The sequence below is a fragment of the Eschscholzia californica genome, unplaced genomic scaffold (assembly GCF_041429995.1).
Source record: "Eschscholzia californica isolate CP2 unplaced genomic scaffold, dmEscCali1.0.p SCAF_1, whole genome shotgun sequence".
NCBI classification, from domain to species: Eukaryota; Viridiplantae; Streptophyta; class Magnoliopsida; order Ranunculales; family Papaveraceae; genus Eschscholzia; species Eschscholzia californica.
Window position 1 is genome coordinate 29,721,567 of NW_028238198.1, and position 21,807 is coordinate 29,743,373.

At 35.6% G+C, this 21,807-nt stretch overlaps 3 protein-coding genes and 1 pseudogene across 4 annotated transcripts in view; 1 reads left to right on the plus strand and 3 right to left on the minus strand.

Moving 5' to 3' along the window:
- Positions 1–357: 357 nt before the first annotated feature.
- On the minus strand, positions 358–2,915 carry LOC147565889 (cytochrome P450 CYP749A22-like). Its single transcript, XM_086652368.1, has 5 exons — positions 2,416–2,915; positions 2,114–2,337; positions 1,790–2,022; positions 1,309–1,693; positions 358–1,061 (listed from the first exon to the last, which is right to left on the minus strand). The coding sequence occupies exons 1-5, from the start codon at positions 2,696–2,698 to the stop codon at positions 633–635; spliced, it is 1,554 nt and encodes a 517-aa protein (XP_086508494.1). The 5' UTR covers positions 2,699–2,915; the 3' UTR covers positions 358–632.
- Positions 2,916–5,796: 2,881 nt separating this feature from the next.
- On the minus strand, positions 5,797–7,409 carry LOC147565890 (uncharacterized). Its single transcript, XM_086652893.1, has 4 exons — positions 7,270–7,409; positions 6,562–6,940; positions 6,243–6,468; positions 5,797–5,984 (listed from the first exon to the last, which is right to left on the minus strand). Exons 1-4 carry the CDS (start codon positions 7,407–7,409, stop codon positions 5,797–5,799), a joined length of 933 nt encoding a protein of 310 aa, XP_086509019.1.
- A 1,362-nt stretch (positions 7,410–8,771) lies between these two features.
- LOC147565891 (uncharacterized) overlaps positions 8,772–21,807 on the minus strand; it is a 91,903-nt gene continuing 78,867 nt past the window's right edge. Inside the window, exon 2 of one of the 2 annotated variants that reach the window (XM_086652367.1) lies at positions 8,772–11,519. In XM_086652367.1, coding sequence (XP_086508493.1) covers positions 9,076–11,469 — 2,394 coding nt within the window. In that variant the 5' untranslated portion in view covers positions 11,470–11,519 and the 3' untranslated portion in view covers positions 8,772–9,075. Of the gene's footprint in view, positions 11,825–21,807 lie in introns of those variants that run through there. The other variant, XM_086652366.1, reaches the window with a different exon arrangement.
- Positions 18,248–19,618, plus strand: LOC147565892 (uncharacterized; annotated as a pseudogene).

Genomic DNA, 21,807 nt, shown 5'->3' on the forward strand with positions numbered 1-21,807 from the left:
CTTTCAGACATGTGTTGTTCAACCAAAAAAAATCTTACTTTTGGCATGAACATCTTGATTTCTGAACCAATCTTCCATGTGTTGAATCCAGAAATTTATATGAAATTGACCGTTGAAGAGTTGAATTTTCGAAACTTTATGATTTTTTCTTTCATCTTAAGATCCCAACATAAACATGGAAAGTTTTCCAACATTCAAGAAGAGACGTATCAATAAAAAATATTCATCGGTTCCCAGATTCTTCAAGCTCTGAATACCAGTTGATGTAGATTGTTGCGGAAGCGTTAAAGTAATGGAATCCACCATTAGAACTATGATAAACTAAACTAATTTAAGATAAATAAACTAGAAAAGAAGTTGCAATCAGGATAATTTTTATTCCATACTCAAAGATGTAAATAACAAGGACAGGCTGAACTCCTTTTATAGAGTCCTAGGACTTCTAGATAAACACAAACTAGGAAAGAGATAAGTTCTAAATAACTAAACTCTTCTTGATTGCTATTACCCCCAATAGAATCATGAAATAAAGAAACTTCTAAAACTTGGACTCTCTTAATAACTATGTTCGAGTTTGCCCGAGAGACCCATGTTGATGGTCTCTATCATATATGCATATCGGAAAGCTTCTATCATACCGCGTGCAGAATGATTTGAAGTCCATGTTGTGGTTGAGTAGTGAGACGTTGAGATGGGGAGTGAACGTAAGCAGGCGAAAGGGTAAAATGGTACCGTTGCAAAATCATTGCAAGAGCAATCTTCGTTTCGGTTATTGCAAAGTTCATACCAACACAAGATCGAGGCCCCAAACCAAACGGAAGAAAGACGGCGGGATTGTTGTTTGTTGCTTTTACCACACCTTCTGAAAATCTCTCTGGTTTAAACAGAAGAACGTCTTCTCCCCATATCTTAGGATCATGTTGATTTGCTATAATCGCCATACTAACATCTATATTTGGTGGAAGAGTATACTTTCCAAGTCTTACTTCTTTTGAAACTGTTCTTATTATGGTAGGAACTGGAATATAAAGCCTTAGGGTTTCATTAATAATCATGTTCATCTGCAAAAAAAAACGTAAAAAAGCAATGAGAAGAAGAAGAAATGATTGTAGATTGGCTTAAATTATGGGAAATAATTCTTTTCCCTCACTCAGAGCTCGACTTAGTTTGACTCATAAGCTTATGTGACATCTATTTGACCACATACTTCCATCAATTTATTGAAAAACTGGTAATTTTGAAATCAAAAGTACAGAGGTTGTGTCATCAATGTGTTGAGTAAGACTGTGGGTAAAAGTTTATACTTACTGTCTTTAATCTTGCATTCCAAATATCATCCGGCGTCGGATTATTTGAACCAAACAAGTCCATCACCTCTGTTCTTGCCTTGTCTTGCCAATCTATGTTAATGGCTAGAAGTAGACATGTCCATGTTAACAAACTTGTTATGGTTTCATGACCAGCGATGTAAAATGTTTTGCACTCGTCGATCATATCTTCGATCGAAACTCTTTTGCTCTCATCGGGATCCTTATCAGCTTTTACTAGCAATCCAAGATAATCACTCCCATAACCATCTACCTCTCCTCTCTTCATCTGTTCTTCTCTTCTCTTTATTATCTCTAAGATCATTTTTTGTATTTCTTGTTCTAATTTGTTTGCTTCGATCTCGTCCTTCGTTGGCCAAAATTTTCTGCAACAATATGAATTGATTTAGCATTCGCTTTTCATGCAATTCATACACTTATATATATAGTTGATTTTGTTCAATAATTGTATGTAAGCTTACCCAATACCAGGGAACCTTATCTTAAATGAATTTGAAGATAAAATTAAGGTCAACTTCATCAACATCTCAAAAATGTTCTTTCCTTCAACATAACTACTCCCAAATGCAGTTCTTGATATTATTTCCGACGTTAAAACCCTATATTCATCCAGTACTTCGATCTCCTTGCCTTCTTTATGCTTCCATCTCTCTAACATGGACTCAACGGATGCGATCATGGCAGGAACCATTCCCTTCAACCAAAGCAAGAAGTAGCTTAAAAGAAGATACATACATATATTTTCATTTATAGATAGAAAACTAACAAGAAAAAAAAAGAAAAACCTTTAAGCTTTCGGCATGGAAAGCATGGTTAGCTAATTTTCGTTGCTTGACCCATTTTCGGCCTTCGGTTGTCAGAAGCCCATCTCCTAGAAGCTTCTTTAAGAACCCTTGAGCCTTCTTCTTCACAAATACTCCATCTCTATTGTTAAAAACCTCCTTGATCAATTCGGGTTCGGTTATGTTCAACTGAGGTGTAGGACCATACCAAGAAAGATAAACTTTACCTATTTTTCATGTACCCATATTAGAAAATCGATATTAATTCGATAAAAAACGATCTAGAATTGTAGTAGTAACAATACCATAAGTTTTGATGCATAAATGTGTAAAAGGTTGAAGCTTGGGAAAGATGTCATGGGACAAATATTCCATTGGTTTGTTTCTTGATTCCTTTAACATGTTGAAGATTTCTTTGGTGTTTCCATGAAGAAATTTGTAAGGAGGACCTTTGATTCCTTGTGAAGCTAATATAGTACTTATTCGAATTGGTTTCCACCATACTTTGTGTAGGAACATGGTAAGAGCTAATAATAAGAACAGAGGAAGCAAATAATAGACTAATACCATTAAAATTGAGACTCCCATTTCGTCACTTTCTCTAACAAAAAACTTTGTTGAGAGACAGAGAGATAGAGAGAGATGGAGAATTGGATGAGGATCTATAGATTTGCTTGGAAATAATCCTGAAAGCTGGATAATTTTGGTTGGAAATAATCTTGAAAGGAAGGTGGATAATTTTGGAGTCTAAAAATGTGGCAAAGAGAGAAGAACATTGATGCTAAAACTTGTAACGACTCTTTACAATTATCTTTCAAGTCTATTTCTTTTTTTTGTTAAGGATATCTTTCAAGTCTAGATCTAAAATCCTAATTGTCTTGTCCACGACTCACTTATTATTTTTAAGTAGAAAGAGATAATATAGACTTATATAAAATAGAAGGGAAAATGCAGACTGAGACAAACATCATTTTTTAATAAAGGATATTGTCTAGGGATTTTTTTTTCTTGATTTAATCCTTATATTTAATTTTTCATTACTTTCTTATAGGTGTTGACCGTTCAATTTTTCTAATATATGTTTTAATTACTCTTATCCACCCTTAACTGCACATGCAAATATAGATTTATATAAAACAGAAGGGAAAATGCTGACTGGGACAAACCCCTTTCTTAATTAATAATATTCTAGGGATTTTTTTTCTTGATTTAGTCCTTATATTTAAATTTTCATTACTTTCTTATAGATGTTGACAGTTCAATTTTTCTAATATATGTCTTAATTACTCTTATCCACCCTTAACTGCACATGCAGACTAATACTATAGGAGAAAAATTCTTATGGCAACACTCTTCGTGTTCCTTCTCTTTAATTTCTTTGACTGAGCTCTAAATTTATGACTTTTTGTAGCAAAAACCGAACTTAATTTAAGGAGTATTTAATTTTTGAAATAGGATTTTTTTATTCCCAATTTAGTGAAAATTGGAAGTTCAAAAGTTAATTCAATTTGGTAGATTTTGTGAACTCAATTTAAGTATTTCATTTTTGAAACGGTATTTTTCTTTATTTCCAAATTGGTGAGAATTAGAAGTTCAAAAGTTCATTCTGGCCAGCGCTTTGGGGAAAGCAAAATAGTTTTCAGGGGTCAAAAATTGGTCCACTTTGTTTGACAATTTTATTTTGTAAGTTGTTAAAGGGAAATAAAAACCTCCACCTCACTTCCCTCCACCTCACCTCACTCTCTCTCCACCTCACCTCTCTCTCCCCACCTCACCTCTCTTTCACCACCTCACTCTCTCTGCCACCTCACCTTCTCGCCACCTCATTATCTTCTCCGGCAAAATTCGCTGCCCGAAAAATTTCTGGCCGACAACCTTTAAACTTAAAAAAAAATCTCTCTCCTCTCTCACTCAATTTTTATTTTCTTTCCTCTCTCTCTCTCTAGATCTAGAGATAGAGAGAGAGGAAGTCTGTTCAAGGTCCTGGCCAGACCTTGAACAAAAAAAAAGTTTTAGAGAGAAAGACAGGAGAGAGTAAAAAGTTTTTGTTTTTTTCTAGGTTTAAAAGTCGCCGCCCGGAAAAGATTTCCGGCCGGCGACTTTGTCGGAGAAGAGAGAGAGGTGAGGTGGAAAATTTTCCCGGAAAATTTTCAAAATTTTACATATTTCCTGTAAAATTTCACACCCCGGAAACTATTTAGCTTTCCCCAAAGCGCTGGCCTTAATTCTTAATTAAGTTCCAACATGAATTTTTGTGAAATTGAAAGTTAACCAGTTGCTTCAAAATAGTACAGTTGGTGTTCCGATTTATTTCGTCATTGTTCTTTAATACCTTGCTGCAAAATTAAATTTCGATTTTCGTCCAATACAAATTTTGGAATCCTTAGGATTCAAGAGTCCTAGGATTCTTGGTAGCCAAATAGCCTAAGGATTCATGATTCCTACAAATCCCACTTTTGATAGGAATCCTGTAACCAAACACACCATTAGTGATTTGAAATTTTTTTCACTTTAATTCTTAGATTTCTGATTATCACTTTTTCGGAATCATTTTATCGATTAATTTGAATTTCATTCATTGCCTTCTAATTGTGTGATAAACAGACTAAGTTGCTGTAATTTCATTCATTGCATTACAACTGTTTGATAATATCTTTAACTCAGTTTATACGGCTGCAGGATTCTATGGCTACGCGCTTATGGATTTCTCTACCTTCTTCGAGTTTAAGCAGATTATATCTTTCAAAATCTATGTCAACTTGTCAAGATCTTCCAAACAGATATGTTTGCTTTAATCCTTTTTTACATAGGTTACGATTTATTGTTTTCTGGAATCGAATTAACGAACAATCATAAAAGGATTGATAATACATTTATGATTTCTGTTCTTTATTTATTTTCTTTTCAATTAGCTACAAGTGTTTCTTATTTTTCTTACTTTTAATAGGTTTTTATCCCTAAATATCTTTTGTTATTCTTGATATGCATTTTCAACCCTTAAGATTTGTATTTTATTGCCTAGGGGTATTAAAAAATCATGGTTGACGTCATGCTAACTCTAAACTAATGCAGATGCGGACTTATATCTCAATTAAGGATGAGCTTCTTCATTGTCTCTTAATAGGGTATGTTATTCGTTAAGACTTTTTTACCAGATCTTTTTGTTCCCGACCCCCAAAGATCTCAAAACTTTTAAGAGTTATGGCCCTTAAATGTTTAAAACTTTAAAGGTTCAGAAACTGTTAAGTTCTGAAACTTTTAAAAACCTGAGACATTAAAGTCCTAGATCATTATAATTTCAGAATCTTTTTTATTAAAACTTTGAAGATCTAGATCTTTTTGTTAGATCTTTAGGAGGTTCGTTTTAAATCTTAGCCGCCCAAACTAATGGTTGAGATTAAAACGAAAACACATTATTTTGAATATTAGTAGTTGTTTACTCTTATGTAAATACGAGAAGATATAAAAGTGGAAGTGTAGTTTTTTTCTCTCTCTCTCTTTCTATATACGTGTATCCTATGTAAAAATGATACATAGAAAAAATCAGATAATTAAATCAAATATTCTGCGTTTTTAGTCCGTAAAAATAAATTAAATCAAATATTCTGCGTTTTTAGTCCGTAAAATACGATAATAACTACTAAAATTCGACAAAAGAAGTAAAAATAGTCATATATTCGACATAACTAGACGACCCTGTCATTCAACATTCTTTCAGCAATATTATCTCTCCAATCACAAGCTTGTTGTCTTTGTTGCTCTTGAGTTTGTAACTCTTCATCATAATCTTCGTCCAGGGAACACTCATCGATTTCTTCTTCATCTAGAGCAAATTCGTCTGAACTACATTCTCTTCGAATAAAGTTGTGCGATCCTGCACATGCTAAAACTAACTGTGCTTGTGATTAAATGGAACGGAGCAGTTTTGAAAATTTTGAATCTAGCTTTAAATATACCGAATATTCTTTCCACCGCAGTTCTTATCGAAGAATGACGATGATTAAATAATTCTTCTTTAGTTTCTGGACGTCGAGTACTCCCAAAAAATCTCTTAAATGGTATCTAACACCTCGATATGGTGTTAAAAATTGAGGACGATTAGGATATCCGACATCTGCCAAGTAAAACTTACCTCGACGAATTTTAAATCCACTGTTACCCTCTAAAGCATCTTTTAGTACTCGAGCGTCATTTGCTAAACCTTCCCACCCACTTCGAACATATATAAATTGCACATCAAAGGTGCACGCTGCCAAAACATTTTGTGATACAACTCCTTTTCTATTACGATAGGCAATTGAATTTTTTATTGGTACCATAGCTGGAATATATGTACTGTCAATTGCTCCAACACAATCCTGGTTTTCATACATAAAATGATTAATGTAGTTGAATACAAATAAAATATAAAATTAAATTGAATTTAATCATAAATAAAAAGTTTCTATTACCAGAAAGTAACGATTAAAGCGGTCATCCGTTAGGATCTTCAATGAGGTGGTTGTTGGAGTTTTCGCCATTAACTCTTGAGCTAATAAAGTCAATGCCTTCAACACTTTATTGAAGTTCATGCTTGTACAAAATTTGGATCTATCAAATCTTTCCCTAGTTACAGAGTAACTATTATTCTGGCCAACCTTTAAGAGAAACATACCAAATATCTCTTCCACATTGACATAGCGTGTGCCCTCTAATAATGATTTTTCCTTTAAAATACGGCATAACTTGAGAAATGTATCTGGATACATCCTATAAATCTCACGAAATTCATCAGGCGAATCATCCAATTTGCTTTGCATGTAAATGAATCCTTTACCAGTGATTGACTTTCTTGAAGCATTAAGTTTGCGACATGGATATTATAACAAGTTATTGCAACGATATGAATAATAATTGGGATATTTAGTAAATGCCCCCCATTTATTTAGTGATATTAGGACTTCACCCCTAAAAACATTATCGTTCAGGCGTTAACCCCCAAAATCAATTTTTCCGTCAAAAGCTTGTTATGTGGTGGGTGTGCGAGTCACGTGCTTCTCATCGGACGAAAATACCCCCAACATAATCTGACGGTCAGTGGAGGCACACATGATCAACGACCAAGATTTTGTCTTTCACTTTAAAATCGTCCTAATCGAAGCTATGCATAAGCAAATAACCTAGAAAATGGAACAGCAGGTGGTGGTTCAATCTCTTCTTCCCCTTCAATGATTCCATCATTTTCCAACTTAACTTGTTCTATATTTGATTCAAAGTAAGGAGGAGATTCAGGTTGTTCAGAAACCTCCCAAACTGGCATCAATCGTGTTTTTTGCAAATCTAGATTTAGTTAATGGTTGAAATCTACCCACTAATCTTTCTAATTACTTGGTGGGAGGTGGTGGTGATTGTGGTGGAGATGACGCAACGATCTGATTGAGTCGGCGATTTGATTCAAGAACATGTAAATCTACCCACCAATCTTGCTAGAAGCATCCATTAGAATAACCAAAAATGATTCCCAAAAATCTACCCAATGGATCTAATTCATTAGAACTTTACTGACTTTTAATTGGGTTAGTAGTAATGGGTTAATGATGGGTGATGGTTTTGGATCTTTTCCTTCTTAATATTATGATTTAGTTCAGCAACATCTTCATCAAGGTGGGAGCTTTAATGGAAGTAGTAATTCTCTCTCTAGAAATTACAGTAGCTCTATGGCACAAAAATGAAATCTTTTTTGTCGGTTTGTTGATTAATTGATGATAGATAAGATTTCTGATCTGAGTTCTTGATTATGTGTTCTTTTATTCTGATTACATGAGAAGAAGATTTAGGTGGAGACATTGAAGAAGCTTTACTCTTAGATTGTTTTTTAGGGCCAACCCCATCAATTGGTTCTTCCGCCATTTCAATCTTTTTAAAATTTCTGGTTCTGAATTTCTTGTTAGGGGTTGGATAGAGAAGAACAATCTCTTGTAAGGGACTTGAAACAGAATGATGAAATTTGAGATTGGGGTTTGATAGATTTCTGTTGTTGGGTGAAGAAAAAGAAGAATTAGTATTGAGGAGACCGAAAGTGAGGTGTGGATGATCTTCGCCATTGAAATTTTGATTTTCGATTTGGGAAGAAGAAGATGACTTGATACTCAGATGGGGTTGTGCTGGTTTCTGTAATTGAGATGAAGAATCCATGCTTGAGTAATTACGAGAGAGAAAGAGATGATCTTGTTACTGTTTATTTGATGGATTTTATCTTGGTCGTTGATAGTGTAAGCCTCTAGTGACCATCAGATTATTATGGGGGTATTTTCGTCCGATGAGAAGCAAGTGACTCGCACGCCCACTACATAACGAGTTTTTGACGAAAAAAAGGGCTTTGGGGGTTAACGCCTGAACGATAATGTTTTTAGGGGTGAAGTCCTAATATCACTAAATAAGTGGGGGGCATTTACTAAATATCCCATAATAATTTCATTTTTACTATTAATTATTGGTGCCTGTTCATGATCTCGAAAACAATATTTATTATCCATCTGAAAAATCCTAATAAATCAACATAAACATAATGATGTAGATTGTTGCGGAAGCGTAAAAGTAATGGAATCCACCATTATAACAATGATAAAATACGTAAATAAACTGATAAAATACGTAAATAAATTGATAAAGTAAAGAACAAAACGATAAACCTGATTAATAGTAAACTCGATTGATAATATTCTCTGATCTAAATAACAAGGACAGATCTGACTTCCTTTTATAGGAACTTAGAAACTTCTAGATAGACTCAAATTAGGATTCCTAAATATCAAAGATACTGAAATAGAAACTTCTAAACCTAGACTTAGTAGGAAATACTAAAACATGGAAACTCCTAAACTCTAACCCTAATGGGCTCGGCCATGAGGCCCTCTAACTAGTTCGGCCGTGAGGCCCATCTTGATGGTCTCCATCATACTCCCCGACCGAGAACGAACTTGCCCTCAAGTGAGACTCAACAATGCAATCCTTAATTCCCACTTCGAGCGAACAGTGCATTGGGGTTGAAGGACACCCACTTGGACGAAATCACTAGCTTCAATCTCATAGTGCAAAGAATCTTGCAAAAATAAATGTAGGAAAGAAACTTCCAACAAATTGCAACATCTCCCGTCATCTTTTAAATTGATGAAGAAGACCACAAACACCACATAATACTTTATGAAAAAATCAACCTTGAATATCTTCGTCCACTTCATCACTGTCTCTGTTTCTTCCTGCTTAAAAACAACTTGCATTATCTTTCCACGTTCGTCTTCGTGATGCTTATAAACCAAAACTCGATCATAATACGTCAAGTTAGGAAATACATGAGAAACATCACCACATGAAACCATCGTTATTTCAGCTGAATTGTATTGTTTAGTAAGGACCATTGTCTTCACTCGAATTAATCGAGTAGGGAAAAAAACTCTAAGAAACATGAAATCGAATAGGTGATGGGCGTCGTCCACTTGATTCCATGAAGAAAACCAAAAACTTGTAATAGGTTCATGAATATTCCCAAGATAAATTGCAGCCATTTGTGAGATTTTAGTGTGCCAAAATAGTTTTTTCATCCTGAATTGTTCAAATGCCTCTTTGATTACCTGAATTTGTGCCTTTAGGCCACAAATGTATGCACAAGACTCCAATAGAGTTGTGTCTACCTTCATAACGGCCACCACAACTTCGTCTTGTAGAAGCCCAATAACAGATAACACCTTATCAACAGCCATAAACCTATGTCCACATTTACTATAAAATACATGCCCACATGTGTTTAGAGCCACAAGGGTAAGTGTATTAGTTAAAGTTACCTTGAAGTTAGGGCAAACGTAGGTTTTGTTTATAGAGTTTGACTTCTCTTGCTCGTTAGTTTCTTCGGTGAAGTAAACGTTGAAAAGGGTTTTCAATTTGAGTTTCTTTTTGCCTTCTGGACAGATAGTAGAGGTGGGTGGGAGATCGACTTTAATGGGAGTTTCTGGTGTTGCAGATGGTAGCCAAAAAGCTTTCATGTTTCGAAAGGCTTCATCCTCATATGATGTTACTTTCAAACTATTTGCCCCATGGAAGCCATTCTTGTCCCTAGAGTAGTTTCTGTCATTGGGTTGAGGAAGTGCGTTGTGATTTTGTTGATTGAAGGCATCTAGCTCTCTAGTTTTTTGAAGCTGTAATTTCTCATCTTCTTCCTCTTTCTCTTGCTTCTGTTGGATAGCATGAGATGCTAGCTTCCTTTGGATATCTTTCTTTTGGGATAATAAATACTCCAGAATGCATTCTTTGTAGAAAATATGACCTTTTTGACAAGAAAGAGGAGCCATGAAGGGTTTCAAGCAGAGACAACAAGAATCAAAGGGTTTTATTGAATCCTTCCCAAGTCTCTCTCTTTGAGTACCATATCCAAGCTTTTTCTTCTCATCGTATGTGAAGTAAGCAAGACCGTTGTTGTTCTTTGAAAGTCGTTGAAGCATCTCTTCTTTCCCTAAACGTTCAAACCTTACCCTTAATTTTATATCAACAGACATGCGGTGTTGTCCGAGTTGTTGGTGTAGTAGGGTCGAATTGAGTTTTTCTCGGTATTGGAGTGGGTTGTTGTCGCCAGAAAGAGACGGAACTAGGATTTGGGTATAAGGAGATTGTGTTTCCTTGTTCCACTGTTTGGATTTTGATTTCTGAGTATGTTGGTTTGTAGGAGATAAAATCAATGACGACAGAGAATGATCTGAAAGAATTTTGTGATTCGAAACGAGAATTTCTTCTCCCGGAATCGTATATGGATCAAATAATTGGTCCGGACTTGGTTTCTTCGTATCACGAATAGAGTTTAGGTTTGATGAAGGAAAATCAATTATTTCTTCTTCCTCGACCATTGAGAAAATTTTGTTCCTTTTGTCAAGAAGTTCTTCTTCAATATCACTGATCACAGAGATAGAATTAAGTTCGCAGTATTGCCTTCTCGATTCAATCTTTGTTCCTACATAAGACAAATATTCATCCAAAGGAAGGAAAACATACCTGAATAAAATTTTCAAAGTAGTCCAATCATCGATGAATTTTTTCCCTTCATCAATGAGTCTCCATTGCATTGCATTGAATTGTTCATAAATTCTTTCAGACATATGTTGTTCCACGACAAAAACTTTATCTTCGTCATGTACATCTTGATTTATGAACCAATCCTCCATCTGTTGAATCCAAAAGTCTATATGATATTGACCGTCGAATAGAGGAATTTTGGAAACGGTATTAATTTTTTCTTGATCTTTTCGATCAACATAGAATTGTTTTGAATCTCGAAAGGGATCCCAATCTAAACGTGGAAAAAATTTCCAACACTCAAGGAGAGATGTATCCATGAAAAAAATTTCATCTTTTGTTCCCAGATTTTTAAAGCTCTGAATACCAGCTGATGTAGATTGTTGCGGAAGCGTAAAAGTAATGGAATCCACCATTATAACAATGATAAAATACGTAAATAAACTGATAAAATCCGTAAATAAATTGATAAAGTAAAGAACAAAACGATAAACCTGATTAATAGTAAACTCGATTGATAATATTCTCTGATCTGAATAACAAGGACAGATCTGACTTCCTTTTATAGGAACTTAGAAACTTCTAGATAGACTCAAATTAGGATTCCTAAATATCAAAGATACTCAAATATAGAAACTTCTAAACCTAGACTTAGTAGGAAATACTAAAACATGAAAACTCCTAAACTCTAACCCTAATGGGCTCGGCCATGAGGCCCTCTAACTAGTTCGACCGTGAGGCCCATCTTGATGGTCTCCATCACATAAAATACGTAAGAAAAAAAAAGTTATTCTATAAGACTTAATATTAAGCTTTAATAAGATCAACATGAAAAATATAGCATATGAAGTTTCAAGAAAAAGTAATAAACTGAAGTAAATAAACCAATATGAATCTTAAATCCTAAACTCTAAACTCTCATTTATTAGGCTCACATAGTATCTAAATTAAATCATAAACTAAACAAACCAAAATAAATTCTAAACCCTGGACTCTAAGCTCTCACTTATCAAGCTCAGGCAGTATCCAATTTTTTCTCTCATCCATATTCAGCATGGCAAACATCATTTTCTGCTCTGGTGTTTTTAAAAGTTTTGCTCCTTCCATTTTCATTGAGTAGTCCAGATCAGGAATATGATAAAGTTCTTTACACCAATCGTTTGCACTTTTTGTAGTCTGAACTAGTTGTTCAAGACTCAAAGACATTCGTTCACTAACATCATCATGATGTGTCCTTGCTCATTTTCGTTCGAGAGGTAGTTTGCTTCTATTAGGTTGTTGGGATCTACAAGTATTGTTGTTCCCAGTTAAGGATTGTTAGGTTCGTCATTGTTAGTCTCACTTGGAAAAGGGTCAAAGTCGACATCAAAATTGTCTACATTAATTCCTTGTAAATCTTCGGTTGATGCTTCACATGCATTATCTCTAACAACATAAGACCCATAAAAAACTGTTGACAAATCTATGTATTCTGAAAATTTTCCATTCAGGTAATCTTTAGCATCAGGGTGTTTATGCAATAAACTACTTGAATCAATATTTAAATAAGCAATATCTTTTCTATTTATGAAGTAAATTTGAGTTTAGCTTAAAATAATCATCCCAAACTTCTTGTGGAGCGGTGATCTTACCGGTACTTTCATCCCAACCAAACCCAGAGCAGGAAGCCATTAAGCCTCTAATTTGTTTATACTTGCTTTTCCATTTCTTAATTTTACTACTTACATGTTTCCATGTTTTATTCCCGTTGCATTTTTGATTTAGAGTTGGAATAACAACTTGTTCATAGTAATTCTTTGAAAGCGAACCATCTTTACCACTATTCACGACTTCAACAACAAGTTGAAGTAGAAACTCATTCTCATTTAAATTCCACTTCATATATATTTTTTCTCTGAATTCATCTAATCAAAACAAATTAAAAATGGACAACATTTATATCTAAATTGATCATAAAAATATTATCATACTAAATATGAAACAAATATCTCAAAAAAAAGTATGGAACAAATATCAAACAATCAATTCGAAAATAATATAACCTCTCTTTTTTACAATACTAATTAAATACCTAACTTATGTTGTTTTTCAGAGACTTTATTCTTACAATAATTAAATAATCTAACATAACATAACATCATTAAATATTTCAAAAAAAAAAACATAACATCATACCTACCTACTGCCAACATAACATTGTTCACATCTTAACAAAAAAAAAAAACATAACATTGTTCACCCTTCACTATTAACATTGTAGAATTCAACTAGATATGGTCTCTTTATATGGAGAATACTGGCGGGATACCCAGGAATCATTGTTTGATTCCATCTTGCAAACATCTCTATTTCTTCAAGAAATTTTAGATGTATGCTTAATCCATCTCAAGTGTTACAGGAAGCTAGGAAAAAGTTTCATCTTCAAATCAATCAGACGGAATCTCAAGAGCAAATATCATATCATACTAAAGAAGAGCTGCCAGCTTAGCAAGTTACAGAATGAAGACTGTTCGACAAATCGAAGATATTTTGTGCACTTCTTTAATTCTGTTATTTTGTTTTACTATTTTATGTACTGTAATTTTAATTTTCTTTGTAGTTTGTTGTAATACTCTCTTTATATTAATGTATTACCTTTCAAAAAAAAAAAAAAAAAAGAACAGTAGGGAAAAAAAAGTAACATTGTTCACCTTTCACTATTAATTATTTAATCCCACCTCCACTTAACCTAGTTTTGCACAATATACAAAACAGTTTTACTCAGAGAAAGAAGTATGGGTTTAATGAGAGAAGACGTTTATCTCTCTAGACCACTTTATCTCTCTAGACTATGAAATATTGATGTCTCATCGTGATGTGTTTTTTGTTTTCTATTTCTCTAATCTATTCTATGATGAACCTAACCTAAACATAAACATAAACATAAACATAAAAATAAACATAAACAAACAAAAAGTAGTACATGGTTGGCAGCTTGAAGCACAGGGATAAAGAGATAGGAGGACAGAAGTCAGATATCTACGTGAGTTTTGAGATGTTTAGTCGTTTTTTATAAGGAGAAGTAGGGTTTTGGGTTTGGGTGTTAGTTGTTTCAACCCTAGAATTTTTATGCACATCCATATTAATTAGCACTTTAAAGTTCTACGTAAATAGGTGGATCCTTTAATTAGGCAAAAATACAAGTACAAACGTCTCCAAAAGGTCCGAGACAGATTTTCAACTAAAATATCTGAATGTCTCGTAAAAAAACGAGTAACACGTCCCGTAAAACTTCTTAAAAAAGGTTCTAAACTAATAACACTGACTTTTAAAGATCTTAAAAAAGGCTCTGAACCAATAACGTACGCTGATCTTTAATGTTCTTAAAAAAAGCTCTAAACCAATAACAACGAACAAGAATCTTCTTGTTTATATGTCTCTTAGCCAAGTTGTTGACGTCCACTCATTGTTATATATAGATTTAAAGTTGATGTGGCTGTAACATATATCGTCTTGTGTAATTTGGTAATATATTCTATTATCTCAAGTCTTATAAATACGAGTATAAATTGTGCAATACCGTTTCTACTTCTAGATGAGTATAAGTTGATTTGTTATTTGTTGTTCTGTTTCTTCTTGTGGGATTATAATTTTTTGTATCATTTTTCTTTGATGAACAGATGCCATACATTAATTAACAAGAGTATTATTACAATACATTGAAGCTAGACAATAAGATACTTTTTTCCATGTCTTAGACTGATCCTTCTTTCGAGCCCACTTAGCCAACTTGTCTGCCTGTGTATCGAGATGTCGTTTAGTGTGTATGAACTTGACATTATCAAATTTGACCTTCATTTCTCGGATTTTGCTAATATGGATTTTTGATTGCCATTGGATCTGGTGTCTTCTGTTGTTCAAATGCTTGATAATATTGATGTTGTCGCGTTCGATAATAATACTACTTTGATTGGTTTCGCTTGCCCACAAGAGGCCATTGAGAATAGCTATTACTTCGCTTTCTTCACTATTACGTGCTCTGCCCGAGGACCCTTTCGCTTCTATAAATTTTGATTCTGAATTATGAACCATTAAGCTAGTTCCAATGTTAGCCGAAATAGCAGTGAAAGATGCATCCACATTAATTTTCAAGTAGGGATATAGCGGAGATTTCCATTTTTCTGCAGATATTGGAGCTGTTCTTTCCTTAGGTAAGCTGTTTTTCGGGAAATACATTATCATTTTAATCACCGTGCTCGTAGAAGAGATTGTGTTTTCGACGTGAGAGAGGTTTGTTTCGTGTCTTGCCAGGAGAAGATCCATTCTGATAAAGATGTAATGTTCGTGGAAATAATATTAAAGTAGAAACATATATTCTTAGCTAAAGGGCAGTGTAGCATTGCATGTTCAATAAATTCAATATTAGTGCAATTTGGGCAAAAAAGAATGTTACGGATATACGTACCTATTCTCTTCCGAACTGGAAGAGCATTAGTACAGATCTTCCAAATAAACAATTTGATTCGGGGGACGGTGTGGAGCGTCGAAATGAAGTTCCAGTTGATCTCAGTAGTCGGCTCCGAGTGGAAGTTGCTGTTTAGGTGACACTACATAGATTTAACAGTAAAGAGACCTGATTCAGTAAGGGACCATTTCATTTGATCTACGCCATTGTTGTTGAGTGGGATGGTTATGATGAGATTAATCAAGGGAGTAGCAAAGGTGGCAGTAATGATAGTGTCATTCCAGGTCTGATTGGTAATAAGTTGAGAGACTTTGACTAGATCCGAGTTATAGATATTGGGCGATAGGCCAGACTGACCCGGGATCCAGTTGTCCCCCCATATATTAATTAGTTCTCCTGTGTTAACTTCCCAGATTATCATATCAGAGATAAGGTCGCAGTGCTTCCTTAACACTTTCTAATTCCAAGAATTATGACCTTTAGTGGGGCCAGGCTAGAAGCCGCTTAGGATCGTCAAATCACTTCAGTTGTCCGCAACTAACAGAGACCAGATCCTACAACGGGTTACACATATAAGTTGTGTCTTGAACGGAGAGACTTGACTAGTGGGAGCTTTCTTATAGACGGATGTGATCCAGTATGACAGTGTTAAATAAAAAGAAAGAACTGGGCTCGAAAGGGAAACTCGGAAAGGCTTAAAAACATGTTTTGGACCGGGTGGATCAAGCCCAGTAATGGGTTGATCCAACTTGCCATAACACGAGAGTGGGCCGGCCAGGCCAAGCCCATTAGTGGGCTACTCTGGCCGGCCACATTGTGGGAAACCCTAGATGGGAAATTCCTTCCCATCTGGGATTCCCAATCAGAAAGGTTTCCGATAGTTATCTTTTTTGTAGTCTAGATTAAATCCAAATTGGAATTGGATTCCTATTAGCGTTTCTCCATATATAGACCAACTAGACAAACAGAAAAGGTGTGGAATTTTCTCAAGAAAACTAATCTCTCAGACATCTTAGAGAGAGGGGGGATTTTAGAGAAAAAGGTCCCAGTTCTTTCTAACTAGTCAAGAAGAAGCAGTTCTTCATCTAAACCTTCATCAAGGTCCTAGCTGACTTAAAGGGAGGGAGTTCGAGTTAACCTACTCGGTGTCTCAAGTAGAGGAGCTACTCTTTTGAAGCTTTCAATCTTCCGAAAAGGCAACGAATTCTAGTTCGAGGGAAAGCGAATATGGTATTCTTCTTTCCATATTTAGTTCATAATTATTTCATGCATGTGATCCTCGAAACCTAGTGTTAGACATACTAGATGTTTGAGATTCCGCTAACAACGTTAGGTAGTGGTATAACCCAGCAGTTTTTATGGCTTACCTCATTTGTGACTTCTGGATAGGGTGCAACGATCTCATATTCAGAACCCAACATCTGAATCCCTCCTTGATTATTCATCTAGCCAAACTCAATGCTTTAATTTTTACCAACAGATCTACTATTCCGGCACAGGTCCCTCAGCAGACGACATGGATACCACCACAAAATCGAGATCTAAAGATCAATTTTGATGGAGCATACACCAGAGTTAGATCTGCAAATGGGGTCGTCATTCGAGATGGAAGAGGAGAAATACTTCGCCAAAAGACACAGAGGATTGAAGCTGAATCGACCTTGGAAAGTAAAGTTCAAGCTTTGCTAGTGGCGGTGCAACTTAGAAAGGAGTTAAGGCAGATACCTTTAATTCTCGAAGGGGACTTCATGTCTCTCATAGAAGGAGTAACAAACGACTCAGATTTCATCCCATGGAGAAGTAAACCCTTCGTCTAGAAGCAAAAATGGGATTGGACGCCTCCCCTCAATGGGCTCTTCGATTTTGTTATAGGGAAGCTAATACGTTAGCTCATTCACTAGACCACTCAGCTTTAGGCCACCTTAGTTTATCCCACCATAGGCCTTATCCTTTGCAATCTTTGTATTTCAGTCCACTTTTTTACTTTGTTCTGTTTGTACTTACAGCCCTTGGCTTTATCAATGAAGTTATCTGTTTCCGAAATAAAATTCATTTTATGGTCAACTATGGCAAAAGTATAAGTTCAGTTTACCATTTTCCAAAGGACTCAGGCCATTAGTTTAACAAACTATCTTGTTTATAGTAAGAAAGTATTAGTTTATCCTTTTAATCCCACCAACTATTGCAAAATTCAATGAAATAGGCTAAAAAGACGTACACATGAAAATATGTCACTGGCAGCATTTTTCCTCTGTGATATATAAATATCTTTCACATTATGGCCAGGTTAACGTGGATTGTTTATAGGCCGGTGATCTACATAAATGGATTAAAATAAACATTGAGACCCAATAGATGCGGCAGGAAGTTATTTACTTTTGAAATAGGAAATGTTAAAGATGTGCTCCACCCACGTGAATCTTCGCAAATAACATTATGAAATTGATATCTCTGCCTATATATATTTTCATATCGTAATCTAATATCTCGGTCTATATATATTTTCATATCGTAACCTAATATCTCTGCCTATATATATTTTCATATCGTAATCTGATATCTCAGCCTATATATATTTTCATATCATAATCGAAATTCTATTCAGTTTTAATCAATAAATCACCAACCAATCGAGAGTCAGAGAGATCATGGTTATGGGGCAGAGTTGTGCAGAGGAAATTCGGATAGTGTCGATCGACAAAGTCTTACCATCAAATCTAGAGGAAGCTCACAAAAGGATAGACTTGACTCCATGGGATATCACATTCCTCCCTATACGTTATATGCAATCTGGTCTTCTCTTCAGTAGCCCAAAGAACAAAACCAATGGCATCTCTCACCTTAAGGCTTCATTGTCGAAAACCCTAGACCATTTCTACCCTCTAGCCGGTCGGTTCGTTATAGAAAACAACAATAAAAATGCAACCATGTCTGTTTACATTAACTGCAACTCAGCTGGAGTCGAGTTCGTCCATGCCAGTGCAGATATAACAATATCTGATATCGTCGACCAAAAATTCGTTCCCCATATTGTTCGGTCATTCTTTCGCCTAAACGATTTAATTGGTTATGATGGTCAAAACTACCCTTTGGTTTCAGTCCAAGTGACAGAACTTAAAGATGGTATGTTCATAGGATGCAGTATGAACCATTGTGTAGCGGATGGCTCATCGCTTTGGCATTTCTTTAGCTCATGGTCTGAGATTTCCAGATCTGAGACGGGTGAAAATAGTATCTCTCGGCCACCCGTTCTCAAACGTTGGTTTCCAAACGACACTGAGTATCCCATTAGCATTCCATTTCCAATAGACGTCCAACAACGTCTAACGAAAAGAAACCCATATGTTCCATCTTTAGTACTAGAAGATGGAATATTTCATTTCACTAGAGAAAATATAGCAAGATTAAAAGCAAAGGCAAATCAAGAAACAGGGGGTAAACTGATAATCTCATCTTTTCAAGCATTGTTAGGTCATTTCTGGAAGGGAGTAATAAAAGCTAAATGTTTAGACCCACATCAAGAAACAGTTCATGCTTTAGCTTTGGGAAATAGGTCCAGGTTAAATCCACCTTTACCTGATGAGTACTTCGGCAATTCAGTTAGTGTGAAACACGTCAAGGTTAGAGCAGGAGATTTGCTAGAAAATGGTCTTGGTTGGGCCGCTTCAAAATTTAACGAGTTGGTTGTGTCTCATACCGATGAACGCATTCGAAGTCATTTGGAGTATTGGGTTGATAATCCTCAGTTATTTTTTCCAATTAAAAACCCGTTTTTTAGTATGGCAACGGGTAATTCTCCGAATTTTAAACAATATGGCAACGATTTTGGATGGGGAAAACCGATAGCGACTCGAAGTGGAAATGCCTGTAAGTTTGAGGGTATGGCCGGGGTGACTGCTGGGCGCGAGGAAGGGAGTATAGATATCCAAGCTTGCCTTAGGGTAGAGACATTTGAGGCCATGGCAAAAGATACTGAGTTTATGGAGTTTGTTACAGTTTTACCTCATTTTCAGATCTTAAAGTAGTTTATTGGTGCTGTTTTAGTTTTGTTGTGTAAACATGTGAACCATCGACACGAATAAGTTCATTAGTTCGAAGTTCGATCACCAATATCTCATTCCTTTGAAATTAATTTTGAATAACTTCTCGGACTATTCGACCCACTAATGATTCCAAGAAAACCCTCCGAGAGATGTGCGCATGAAATCATATCTAGTGAGGCACATGGTATAGTATAAAAATGGTTTCTTTGAAGCAAATCAATAACAATTTCTAGCTAACCTATGTGCTTTCTTTAAAGCAAGTCAATAATAATTTCCCTTCATCATCACATAATTCGACTAATCCACCTTAAGGTAGTTGCATTCATCCAAACCATTGATCTACATGCACAAAAATAAGATCTTTTGTGGAGAGGTAAATTACCTCTTGAATAATAATAATAAATAACTTGAACACAGAGATGGAGAGAAAACGTGAGAAGTAGAGAGAGATATGTGTGAAGATTTCTCTGTGTATTTTATTCATAGGTTTACATTTTTTTTAATAGGTTTACATGTGATTTACATATGAAGGTTGTAAGAGGCCGTTTCTAAAAATTGAAGAGGCGGTTTTGGAGGCATGGATGTTTGCTTGTGGCGGTTTGGCTTCAATAGGCGGTTTAAACTGATTGTGGCGGTTTCCAATTCTAAATTGGAATTGGTTTTCAAAATTGGAGGATCCCACCGGCTTATATTATAATATAAATAGGGGTCTTGAGTCTTTGTAAAACACACCACAACAACAACTCAACAACTCTTCTTTAGAGAGAATTAGAGAGAGAGAAAGTAAGAGAGAAATTTTGTTCATAGTTTTGAGCGGTGTTTAATTTCTCGGTCGTCGAAGATTTAGTATAGAAGGTTAATTTTTATAGAGTTAATTCCTATATGGCCCCCTACTTTGTGACCAGCTTCCTTTATGGCCCCCTATTTTCTGTAAATTCAAATTTGGCCCCCTATTTTCATGTAAATGCCATAACTACCCCTCCCATTAATATAAGTTTAAAATAAATTTAGTTAGGAAATATCTCTCTCCACCTCATTTCCACCTCACATCCCTCTCCACCACACATGTCTCTCCACCTCATCTCTCTCTCCACCTCACCTCTTTCTTCTCCGACGAAAGTTGCCGGCCGGAAAATTTTCCGGCCGGGCGACCTTCAACATAAAAAATAATAATTTTTTTTTTAAACTCTCCTCTTTCTCTTTCTCTCTCTAAAAAAAAAAAAAAAACTCCCTTCTCTCTCTCTCTCTCTCTAAATATTCCGGCGAAGGGGGTTCCCCTTCGCCGGAAAAACCAAACCTTGAAGGTCTGGTTTCGAACTGAAACCAGACCTTCAAGGTCTGGGTTGAAACCAGATCTGGTCTGGTTTCAAACCAGACCGAGATCTGGTTTAAACAACCAGATCCCGGTCTGGTTTGAAACCAGACCGGAATCTAGTTTCATTAACCAGAACTCGGTCTGGTTGATGAAACCAGACGGGATCTGGTTTCATCAACCAGACAGAGTTCTGGTTGATGAAACCAGATCTGGTCTGGTTTCAAACCAGACCGGGATCTGGTTGTTTAAACCAGATCCCGATCTGGTTTGACACCAGACCAGATCTGGTTCAAACCAGACCTTCCCCTTCGCCGGAATATTTAGAGAGAGAGAGGATGGAGTTTTTTTTTTTTTTTATTTATTTATTTATTTTTTTTAGAGAGAGAGAGAAAGAGAAAGAGGAGAGTTTAAAAAAAAGTTTTTTTTTTTTATGTTGAAGGTCGCCGGCCGGAAAAATTTCCGGCCGGCAACCTTCGTCGGAGAAGAAAGAGATGAGGTGGAGAGAGAGATGAGGTGGAGAGACATGTGTGGTAGAGGTGGAAGTGAGGTGGAGAGAAATATTTCCTAACTAAATTTATTTTAAAATTATATTAATGGGAGGGGTAGTTATGACATTTAAATGAAAATAGGGGGCCAAATTTGAATTTACAGAAAATAGGGGGCCATAAAGGAAGCTGGTCACAAAGTAGGGGGCCATATAGGAATTAACTCATTTTTATATGTTCCCATCTTGGGACGAACTTGCGGGTTGTGTAAGTCGTCTTCATCTATCCTTCAATAAAGATTTTTTGTTCGCCCGAGGACGTAGGCTTTAAAGCCGAACCTCGTTAATTCTGTTCGCATATTTAGATTTTGG